This window comes from Amphibalanus amphitrite, unplaced genomic scaffold, assembly GCF_019059575.1.
Source record: "Amphibalanus amphitrite isolate SeventyFive unplaced genomic scaffold, NRLGWU_Aamphi_draft 000589F_arrow, whole genome shotgun sequence".
Lineage (NCBI taxonomy): Eukaryota > Metazoa > Arthropoda > Thecostraca > Balanomorpha > Balanidae > Amphibalanus > Amphibalanus amphitrite.
This window is the reverse complement of record NW_024882083.1, coordinates 63469-75604: the sequence shown is the minus strand read 5'-3', so window position 1 is coordinate 75604 and position 12136 is coordinate 63469. Positions and strand designations below refer to the sequence as shown.

The following is a 12136-nucleotide window of genomic DNA, read 5'->3' as shown; positions in this document are numbered from 1 at the left end:
AAACTGGTGCAGCATCGTGATCTTCGCCCAAATGACTCGCTTCACGAATAGGACCCCCCAATTCCCAGTGCTCTGGAGCCGCCCCTGGTAAAGTTATGAACTTGAAATTTTCAGGGAATGTGCCCAATTTAGTTTTAGGAAAAGTCAGAAAATTTCAGCATCGTAGCTTCAGCGGTTTCGGAGATATTCCCGAAAAACCTGAGGGGTGGATAAAAACAACCCCCCCCCTGCCACTAATAGGGTTAACTGTTAGGGCGAGTCGTAGAGATCGCTTTCATCCGTGATGCACATACGGTCCGCCCACACGCCGCAGTTACCTCCCTTCCGTCCTACGTGAGAGATGTGATGACGCATGCTGGACCACCATACATTGGGTCCACTATTGCTGGGCCGGCAGGTTAAAGATATTTCTCATGGGGTGATGGGAAACTGCTCTACAACTACATACTCGTCCGAGTATGAAATACATATATCAGCTATCGGTATTCGTTGGATACATGTCGTGATCACCGCCTTTTTCGGGCCTCACTTCCTCAGGTAGGGACGATGAGCAACGCATGCTAATCCAGAAAAGTATCACCAAACTAAAAAATAAAATGAAAATGGCAGAGGACACTAGGGGGACCGCGATGATGTGACAGGGAAGTCCAAATAAAACCAGGCAATAAATAACTTTGTTCGGATGACTACCGATCAAGGCTGGAAGGAATTGGCAGAACGGCTATTCGAGTCCATTGCATGATTACGGAGCGAGCGAAGCGAGCGGAGTCTTACGTAGAATAACGGAAATTTCTGAGTATGAGCGGCCGGCCGGCCGGCCGGCCGTGCGGACGCTTTTGCGAGGCTTATATCTCAGCAATCACTTGACCGATTTACATGCGGTAATTTTTGTAAGGTAGCTTCATTCCTTCTACCTCGATGCATGTGGGTGACCCCTTATGCACGTGCCACGTGCAAAACGAAGAGGTGCCAGTTTAGTAATTGTTGCAATATCTCGGTAACTACTTGGTCGATTGCGCTGAAAGTTGGCATGTAGGTAGGCACCTACTAGGCACTGCATATCCATGTGCCAGAGTTGGGGTGCTGCTGCACGTGCGCACGTGCAGGGGTCGTTTCCAGATCTCGAGAACGGCTGGACCGATGCCGCTCAAATTTGGTACACGGTTAGGGACCAGTTAGTAGGGTGCCGTGCACAAGTCAGTTGGGACCCATTTTGCACGTGCGCACGTGCAGGGTGCCGCTTCCAGATCTCGAGAACGGCTGGGCCGATTGTGCTCAAATTTGGCACATCGCTAGAGACCGTTTAGTAGGGTGCCGTGCACAAGTCAGTTGGAGGTACCCCTCGAAATTTCGCACGTGCAAGACTCACCCCCTCGCTCGCTCCGTTAGTCGCCCCAAAAGGCGCTATACTGGTTACTACATGTTACTACTACGAACTATTCACTCACTGGTTCCCACAAGACCGAAAAATGGAATAAAAATTAAAACCTATCAGGATAATACGAATTATCGTGACACAAGACGCCATTCCTGACAAAATGACGAAGGTTAAGTGAAATAACTAAAGTGAGACATCGAATAGACAATCGCTCCGGTCCCAAACACGGGCAGGGCTGCCTCTTCAGGGTCCGTCAGCGGCAACAGTACAGATAAAGGACTAAAAAAGTCGTGATCGTGAAAGATCGCCTACTCCAGTCAAGCACCGAGAAGCTCACCAACACTGTGCGAGTTCAGCAAGTCACAAATGTATTATTTTAGCACGTCAGCATATACGTTCAACGAATAGGTAACATCGTCGCATAGCCTCATAATTGCGCAATCCCTTTCGATTAATTCAAAGAGGAAGCAATTGCAGCTGATCCGGCATCAAAATACCTAAACAGCCATGCTTTGTAATTAAATTATAGAATTCATTTCAACGAAGAACTTCTCAACATAACATTCACTATGACGGAGTTGATGTGAATGATTACCGTGCTCGTAACGGAGCAATGCACAGCATGAAAGTCAATTATTAGTATATAAAAAAGCATATAACATCATTTGAAACATCTAACCATCATTCTTATCAGTCACCCCAAAAATGAAACAACATATTAACCAATGTGACTTTAGCAAAAAGCTCCAAAATGGCCCGTGGAGGTACAACATCCATCAATCAACAACAAACACCACTCTGTCAAAACAGAGGCGCATTGCATGAGTATGGCAAATCACAGCGAACTAATATCCCACCTTCGACTGGGCAGCTGCTCACGTCACGAAACTAGCACCCAAGCACTACGCACTGGCACTACAACAAGCGCCCAAGGCCCACAATTACGGTATTCTGCACACAGGGGTCGGATGACGTATAACTCTCTGAAGCGCCCCAAAGACTCGACAACCCTTCAGAGCCCTATACGCAGAGTATTAGTACTGCTGGACTGTGGAACGGTGTACCAGGCAAGTTAAGGGCCACAGTGTGGTCCCCATTTGTCGTGTGACGCCGTCCCACCAGCCCACACAGCCCCGGAGGACCCTCTCCAAAGCCGCATGAGGCAGTGCCGATTACACCTGACCTGACCTGACCTGACTGATGACCCCGTGCGGACCGGGTACTACCTTATCTAGCCCGACTTTGACCCCTGACCAGTGACCAGTGAATCCCCTATTACATACCCCTCCAACTTCGAAAGACACGGCTCTGCAGCAGTCACCCACCAGGGGAAATGGTCACACGGGAAGATCCATCAGACTAAGACTGAACGACTGTTCACACTGACAATATCACTGGGTGATAGCCTAGGACCAAATACGCGGCACAAAAAAAGCACAGCAGGCACCGGTACGGGGGAGGGAAAGGCAACAACTGTTCCACGATCGCACATGTAGGCAGACATAGACAAGACATTGCATTACGAACTCACGCAGAAACAGTCGTGATAAGGACGCGGCACGGAACGTACCAAAGGGTCACAGACAAAAGAGGAGAATAATTGTGTAGCTCACAAGAAGAGCAGTTACCAGACTGAGAGAGAAGCACGGTGACTCTTGGGGCAGCTACGCGCAGCTGAGGCGCTGGGAGCTTACGAAACAGACACGTCACAGGGAAAGTCGGAGAGTGGTGGAACGCACCACACACAATTCACAGGCCCCCTCACAGCTCTCGCACACTCCGCGACCGAAAAGATGCGGGTCCCGCCCAGTGACATACTAGAGTCTAGAGGATACCCTGGTACCAGCAGACTGAGGCCGGAGATAACACAGAGGCACAGCGCAGACGCAGGGCACATCACATCGAGCGCGCGAGGTGGTCATCTAATAATTCGTCCAAAACAGTCATGAGTCAACCATATGGCGATAGCCGCACAAGTCGAAAAAGACAATTCAACGGCACGGCAGGGTCATTTAGAATAAGTCATTTAGAATTCAACGGTGGTCCATGGCAGGGTCATTTAGAATAAGTATCGACACAGTTGTAAGATGTCATGATTTTTCATCCATGGTTCCGATGTGCCGCAGCTAGACACGCTCTCTGCATATTCCATGTTTACCGGCGATGAGCAATGTAAATGCCCGTTACAAAATGATATATAACCAAAGCTCATTACAGCTGAGCAGTGAGCATGTCCGTGAGCAGCATTCTTGTTTTTCTATCTGATGTTACTTGCGATGCGTATTCGATTGATTTCATTATCGGCTCGCCATTCAACGAAAAACAAGATGTGATAAGGACCAAGAGAAGTCCTAGACTCCACTAGAATGCTCTATTTTTTATACCAGTGCAAACCGAATGCATCCACGCGTTCGGTTCAGTCAAGCGAATTAGCACAGCAGCACAATGCGAAGACCATAGACTAGCGTCTCTACCGCAGAATGCATCAACGTACAAAGGCAGACCCGTGAAGACTGAAGCACCTTCGTCTCTGAGTGGGGAGGTCTAAAGAGAGCTGCGCGCTCCATACGGAGCCCCACCGCCGCGCAGCGCAGAGAGCTGAGGTACGACTGGCTGACCTGAGCTCTGCTTCCTCCCTCATCTCACCGCCCACCATCTAGTAGACGATGGGTCTGGAGAAGGGCCCGGCCGGCGCCGAGTGGGTGGCCGGGGCGGCGGCGGGGGCCGGGGCCGGTCGGCTGCCCCGCACCACCAGCTCCAGCTCCTGGTAGTCGGTGAGGCGGCGCACGTCGCTGTCACGTCGTACCAGCGTGTTGGGAAGCTTCCTCACTCTTTCGATCACCTGGTGAGGAGGAGAAGGGAGAAGTTTAATCATCACAGGGTTGCGTGCGGTAGGCAGGGAGGGAAAGTCAGAGGGTGGCCGGACGTCTGCGTATGAGGGAGGGAAAGTCAGAGGGTGGCCGGACGTCTGCGTATGAGGGAGGGAAAGTCAGAGGGTGGCCGGACGTCTGCGTATGAGAGGTAGGCGGATAGTGGGCTGATGTAGGGGTAGGCGTTCGGTCAGTGGAGCGTGTTGGTGAGCGGTGTAGCTTGTTCAAAATATGATGCAGAATATGTCAAGAAAGCGAGATCGGCTGATGATGGCAAAGGCATGACGCGCTGCGGCTTCTCATTGTGTGGCTAGAAGATTGTTTTATCTAGCAGCTACTGCGAGGCCATTGACTTTCTCTGATACTGCAGTCTGGTCTGAAATCGACAGTTTGACACTGACACAGTCTAACATTGCCTGAGTGTGATATTTCCTCCGTATGACACCATGTCCGCACTAGATAGTACCCCGGTGTCGATGGGTTCACCGCACCTGTCCGTCAATGTTGAGCTCGCGGCAGCACTCCCTGAGCAGTCGGTCAAATGTCAGCTCGGAGAGCGGCAGCTGCAGCTCCACAAAGTCGGCCTCCGCGGGCACACCGGCCACGCGCACCTTCAGCACCAGCTCTGAGGAGATAGGGAGGAGAGCTGTCAGCAACAGCTCCAGGGAGCAAAGACTCAGTCGGCACGACGGTCACAATGGGAGAACAGTCAGTACGAGTGGAACTGGAGAGAACCTTCTGCAGTCGGCATCAGCGGATAGAGCAGTCAGCACTGGCGTATAGAGTAGTTAGCACCAGCGAATGGAACAGACACTATATACCAACGGATAGAAGTCGGGAACAGCTCTGGAGACCGCTGACAACGTCGTCGGTAAGACAATTGCATTAGGATAGAGCCTTCTGCACGAGTTCCGACTTCTCAGCAGCACATACGTATTTGGTATGACGGTCAGTGACAGTGGGAATAACAGTTAATCAGCTCTGAAGAGCACAGAAATAGTGGGAACGTTTAAAACCGTGAATAGAGCAGTCGACAGCCATGAATGAGCCAGCCATTCACAGCAGCCAGCCATAAACCACATGAACAGTCGGATACTCGTCGGACGACCGTCATTTCATTCGCAAGCGACAGTCCTTTACACCCAGAAACAGATGACGGAATTCAGGAACGGTCAGAAGAAAGTTAGCAACAGTCGTTAGCAGTTCGCCCGTCAGCAACAGTCTGAAATGACCGCCAAATGCAACTGGTAGCCACTAGCCTGGCAGCAGCAACACCCGGCTATCAAGGAAGTAACTCAATTGAAGTAGGTGGCACTAGCAGATGTTGACGTCGTACAAAGCCAGAATCACATATAATGGGTTTCCTTTTGGTAAAAGCAATGGCCATAAGCAGCCAATGACACTAAATATTCCCAGGAACGTCGCGCACATGTCACTTCGCCGTCTCGTAAAAAGGCAGAAAACGGCGGAAGGGTCATTACCCCGAGCCGGTTACAGCCGGCCAGCGGTACGTACCATCATCAGGGATGGCGCCCTTGACGGGCCTCTGCCGGTCGCGGCAGGAGCAGCACACCAGTCCAGCCACCGCCGGTGTCACGGGAACCACCGGCACCGCAGCGGGCGCGGCAGGCTCGGGGGGCGGTTTCTCAAGACTGCCGTTAGGCAGCGCTGGCGTCGGCTCACCAGCGGCGCCACTGTCGCCGTTGGGCAGCCGGCTGGGCGTCAAGTCGACGCTGAACGCCGGGTAGGTCAGGTAGGAGGGCTGGAAGGAGGGGGTGCCCGCCGCTGGGGAGACGTCCGGCGGAGACTCCCCCTCTGTGGGCTCCACTCCTGTGGAGAGAGTGAATGGGGCATCACATGGACGCACACAGACGGCTACATAGAGGTCAGTAGACGAAGATACCGCCGAGACCAGGGTGGATGGTTGTCCAACGACCCATCAATAAAAAGACGAGCTACATGCTTAACATCAGGGTAGTTAGAAATGTTAAAGGCCCAGAATTAAGCTTTCTGAGATTATCCTACACATTGTACGACAAATATTGAAACAAACATTCGTAGCCAGTGGCGGATCCAGGGGGGGGGGCAAAATGGGCATTTGCCCCCCCCCCAAACGGCATGATTTTAACATTACGCCTATGGGCGATGCATGGAAAGAATCGATAAATTTTTATGGTTTGCCCCCCCCCCAAACCTCTGAGCTGGATCCGCCTCTGTTCGTAGCCACGCTCAGAATACCAAATGTAGCAGAACAAGTCGCTTCCACGGAACTCCCCGTTGAGCCCCTGTGCAGTGCCGAGCGCGCCGGGCCGCCAGCAGCTATTACTACTCACCGAGGAGCTGCAGAATTGGTCGGTTCTTGGTGAGCTCAGACGGCTGCTGACCGCTGCTGTTGGTCACGGAGACGTCGGCGCCGGCGGCCAGCAGGAGACGCACCGCCTCCAACCGGCCCCGCTTACAGCCCCAGTGCAGCGCCGACCTGGGGATACACGGGGGAGGGGGACTGAGCACCGCCTCCAACCGGCCCCGCTTACAGCCCCAGTGCAGCGCCGACCTGGGGGAATACAGCGAGAGGGGCTGTCAGCGGGAGCAGGGGATGGGGGGGGGGGGGGGCGCTGTCACCGCCTCCAGTCGGCCCCGCTTACAGCCCCAGTGCAGCGCCGACCTGGGGATACACGGGGGAGGGGGGACTGAGCACCGCCTCTAACCGGTCCCCATTACAGCCCCAGACAGTGCAGCGCCGACCTGGGAAATACAGAGGGAGGGGGATGTCACCGGGAGCAGGGGATGGGGGGGGGCGCTGTCACCGCCTCCAACCGGCCCCGTTTACAGCCCCAGTGTAGCGCCGACCTGGAGTAATACAGAGGGAGGGGGCTGTCACCGCCTCTAACCGGCCCCGTTTACAGTCCCAGTGCAGTGCCGACCTGGAGTAATACAGAGGGAGGGGGGATGCCACTGAGGCGCCGGCCACTGAACACACCACCAACGGGTGTCTGAACACAGGATGAGCTTCAAAGCTAGTCTTACTAGGCTATTATACTTAATAAGAAATGGCAACTCTTTCCAGTCGTCATGCTTCAGTCCGCTACACTTTTTGTATGTAGTGGGGAAAGGCAACGCACCGGGATCACCGCATCCGAACTAATGAGCCCCTGAAGGGGCAATTTGTCGAGGCCCGGGGGCGATCGAGCCTTATACGCCAGCAGGTTCTGAAGTCTGTAATACAAAGATTCTCCGCTGCCTCTTGAAAGGCGTCACCAGGACTATCGGTGGTTAACGTGGATGTGAGCTGTGAGCACTGAGCAAGCATGAGGCCAACCATTGTTTGACAGTGATATAAAGTGCGAACCGGAAATAGCTGTCGAGTTGAAAGGTGTGATCACACTCCCATCCACGGCCAGAGTGCAAGGGGTGACGGAGATTATACGGTGCACAGTGCACGCTGCACTTGGTGATGGTACAGACCACGGCGTGACAGTGTACAGTGCACATGGTACGGTCGCACTCCGTTGATCGAGCCCGCTCCGTCCACCGGCCCGCAATCTGCCATCTGCCATCTGCATGTCTGCACCGTGCACCGTGCACTTGTCAGACGTGTCCGGGCCTGTGGCTACCTGCACTGGACTGCACTGTGCGACATTCCGTGCCCGGTTCCGCACAGAGCATACATACAGCGAGGCGACTACAACCTGCACCGTGTCTTTGACGCTACAACCCGCACTCCGCACCATATCTCAAAACGGAGTCAACGCTACAGCCTCACGGGCACAGTCCTACTCATATGTCACAGCATAGATATCGATGAGGTCACAATTCACAGCATTCCAACTCGCAGTCAGCCATCTGAGTGGAATGACTGATAGGTGTATGTGAGGTGAGGAGGCAGCCGGCCGTCAGCGCGGGCTCCCTGTGACGTCATTCATACCAAATACCGGAGCGCTGACGTGGTAGTAACCACAGCCACCGATGTCATGGAGTCACCGCAATGGTGTAACCGGTCGACAGCAATCGGTGGGTAGTATTACGCAATCGAAACTGGTATGCAGCAAAAGTAGGTAGGTGCTATGCACCACGCAGCTGTTTGCCCATTGCCCATATTGCTGCTGAGAATAGCTCCCAGAAAAGGCAACTGCTTTTTAACAATGATCGTATGCCGTGTTGCAAGATATCGATGTTTCCATCTTTTAATAAAGGTAAAACCAGATTATGACATTGGTGGAACATAACATTTGAAATATATTCACACTATACCTCCAAATCGAATACCGATCATTGTGGGAAATTGAACGACTTCACTCGTGAGCCTTTCTAAAGAGAGAAAAAAAAAAACTACTAAAAGCCTTGCTACAACAGGGACACGTCATGCTACCATGCTGGCTCTCAAAGACGGTTGCAATGCTGCATACATGATCGAGGATTCCATGCGACCAGATATGGTCGCTGATATCAAAATCCCCAGCCACAGAAGGCAATCCCAGCCCTGCCTAGAATAGTAGGGGCTGGGGAGAGGGGAATGGGGGCTGGGGAGAGAGGAGGGGCAGCGGAGAGAGGAGGGGAGCAGCGGTGACGGCCGCCCGTCACCGAGCTACCAAACAGCCCGTCTGACGAAAGGCCCAGCCGTCGGCCGTCAGAACTGCCACCGCAACGGCCCGGGCGCCAGTGTAACCAATCCCGTGTGACGTGGCAACTGTCCGAGGTGCCCTCCCGAGCAGGACAGGACAGGTCGCCGGGGTGCGGACGGAGACAGAGATCTGCGATCCACGGGAGTGTCTCTTGACAGGGGAGCTGGAGCTCTGTCCCCGCTTAAGTCTGCACTCTACTCAGGGTTAAAGCGGGTGGAGCGTGTCTAGACAGCGAGGCTAGTCAACATACCCCATTCCGATCTGCAACAACATGGATCAGTTTGGATGTCTGGAACGGTGGATACATATTACATATCCGGCCGGCCGATGAGCTAACATTATTCAACACGACGTCATTCAGCCAGTACAGACACACTGGGCCTCTGCAGCAAGCACGCTACACACAGTGACCCCTGCGGACGACTGCTGACGTCCCTGGGTCGACCTCGACACTCGACAGCACATCCCCCCCCCCCCCCCCGTTATAGTCCGGAGTCGCCAGGCAGCTCGGCTGGGGTTTCCCTCGCGTAATGCCAGTCGGTCACCTGACCCATATAACTGGAAATCCAGCCCCGCCGCCAGCCACGGTCATGTCACCACGCGGAATTCCTACTCCCTCTCCCGCCACCGATGTGACAGGTCCACCAGCGGTGTCTGATGACTGGTCGGTACATACCTCGGGTTGGGAGATGTCACAGCCCACCACACATGGATATTCTGGTGTGGACACCGAACCGTACCGGACGTGCCGGCGCGGCACGGCGCCTTCCGTCCGTCCTACCGTCCGCCGGACTCCGGAGCACGTGGCCCGCGTGCCCGGGCGCCGGGAATCCCCGGTGCTGTCCGCCAGCCGGAATTGCCCAATTCGACTGGCGCACTACCCCTCCCCCTCCCCTCTCCCGCCTGTCGGCGGGCGCCGCGCCATGCGGTGAGCTGCATAGACCGACAACCAGCCGAGGTGCGTGGGTGGAGACTGGTGCCTCGGTTAGATGCCAGTTTACACCGAAATCCGGAAACACCAGCCCTTATTTGGCAATACGTTGACGGAGGCTGGGCACACTTCGCACAAACTACATCAATAATTCCTTACATCATCGAGCAAGAAATACAGGAACGTTACTTCGCACAGTATTCCAAACAGCAACCAGGACCAGATGACCGCATACAGTCTACAGAATCACACGGTATCTTTTAAATCCTTTCACCTTTGGATCATTCAGCGCCGATCCTATCCCAGTGGCATTGCCGGTCGGCCGTCAGCCAGGTTCCCGTCAGGGAGCCAATCAGCGGCCGCCGTTGAGGTGACGTCATCCCCCTCGTCTCGGGCAGAGCTGGGAGCGCTATCTGCGCAGTGTGCGGTGCCGTTTGTATTGCGGTGGGGTGCGGACCGGCTGCCACGTGAGACCGCCACCGGGGCCGACTGGCCGCGCCGTAGCGTGCGTTACGAGTGGACTCGGGACCTCCGGAGGACCTGCCTCCAGCGGCGGAGACCACGGGTAGGGTGTGACCGCAGTGACCTGGCCCTGACCCGGCCCGTTGGGAGCCATGCCGTGTGAGCCGCCGTCTCAGGGCCTGGAGGTGGCCTGGCGACTGCAGCGACTACTGAAAGACCTACCGCAGACTGACGGATGTCTATACTCGGCGGCCGGGGACCCGCGACGGCCCGGCCGGCGGGACCGTGCCACCCCGCCGGAGGAGCCCGATTTACGCCTTGATCAGCCAGAGGATACAGCCTTCAATACCGTCAGTGATCCCGCGGCAGAGACCGTCTTCAGTCCTATTCAGCAGGAGCGGCCAGCCTTCAGCCGTAATCAGCCAGTATCACCAGCCCGCAGCCCCTTTCCGCCAGAACAGTCAGCACGCAGCTCCGCTCGGCCAGTGGCACCAGCCCGCAGCCCTTCTCCGCCCGAGGAGGAGTGGCCGCTGGCGGAGGCGGCCCTGGCGCGCCGTTTCGCGCGCCGCTGGTGTCGCCAGGTGTCGGACCGCCGCCAGCAGGTGTCGGACCGCCGCCAGCGGCGTCAGTCGGCCCCCGAGGACCGGGACGCCGAGTGGACCGTACTCGAGCCGGACGGCCTGGGACCGGAGCCCGAGCTGCGCCGGCTGCGGCGGCCGGCCGCGCTGCGCCAGGCGGCCGCCGCGCTCCGGCAGCGCGGCCGGAGCGCCGTGACCCGACTGGTGGCCGTCGGCCGGCTGCGGCTCACGAGGGGAGCCACCTCTGCCGCCGCCGCCCCGCGGCCCGTCCACGCCGTGCGATGCGGGGAGCTGCTCTCCCCCGAGCCGGACCTGCCTCTGTTCGAGAGCGTCTCCTGCGACAACCTGGCCGATCTACAGACGGCTGACCCGGACAGCCCCCTCCCGGCTAACCCGGAGAGTCACCTACCGACCGCCGCTGCCGACAGTGCGCCGCCACCGCCGTACCCGGGTGACGAGCCGCCGCCGTACAGCCTGGCCGTCAGCCGCCCCACGCCGGCCGAGAGGCTGCTCTGGCACGGACTGGACGCCGACCAGGTGACGGTCACGGTGTCACCGGCCGACCGCGCCCTCTGGAGGCGGCCTCCGTCACCGCCAGCGGAGGGGCGACCCCTCTGAGAGCCTACCGCGAACCGGCCGCGGCGCGGTGAGTGGGCCCGACTGACATAATCCGGCTGTGTTGACGAGTTCCGAATGTTGTGCAATGTTGTGTAGTGCGCGGACTGACTCAACGCTGTGAGCAATCCGCGGAAACGATCCGACTCCGGCGCCAGTCTGAAGTTTGCGTTGGAATGCGAATGGTTGTTACCGCAAGGCATATCTAGTTGCAAAGGTTTCAATCCATAATTCTGTTTTATGTAGCGCTGAGGAACGTCAATGTAGTAGGTACTTTATTCTCATACAAATGGCTATCCAATTTGTTCACAAATGCGGAAAGCAGTGTAATACAAATTTGTCTAGACTCGGTCTTTAAGCAGAGGTAGCGGCAGATAGGTAGCAGTGAGCAGCTGTCCCACACCGGCAAACACTCACCACCCATTGATGGCGTTCTTGGAGTTAACGTTGACGCCATGCTGGATGAGTTTGTTCAACGCCTCCACATCTCCGACGCAGGCCGCCTCACGCAGCTGTTCCTCCCGCACCGACTCTTCATTCATCCTGGCAAAATATGGGAATTAGTTGGGGGATTATATGGGCTGGGATTAGTCTGTTGGCTGCAGCCAACAAACAGGCGGTAGTGCCCCGTCTGTGAATGGGGTTAGGTCAGACCACAAACAGATTGCTACCTGAATTAT

General features: G+C 55.8%; 1 protein-coding gene across 2 annotated transcripts in view; it reads right to left on the bottom strand.

The window, feature by feature from the left end:
- Positions 1-1723: 1723 nt before the first annotated feature.
- Positions 1724-12136, bottom strand: part of LOC122394396 (ankyrin repeat domain-containing protein 40-like) — a 34282-nt gene continuing 23869 nt past the window's right edge. For both annotated transcript variants that reach the window (XM_043391268.1, XM_043391269.1), the window contains exons 2-6: positions 11874-11999; positions 6582-6727; positions 5764-6078; positions 4740-4873; positions 1724-4220 (exon numbers count right to left, since the gene is read on the bottom strand). In XM_043391268.1, the coding sequence (XP_043247203.1) occupies positions 4035-4220; positions 4740-4873; positions 5764-6078; positions 6582-6727; positions 11874-11998 (906 nt within the window). In that variant the 5' untranslated portion in view covers position 11999 and the 3' untranslated portion in view covers positions 1724-4034. The remainder of the gene's footprint in view (positions 4221-4739; positions 4874-5763; positions 6079-6581; positions 6728-11873; positions 12000-12136) is intronic.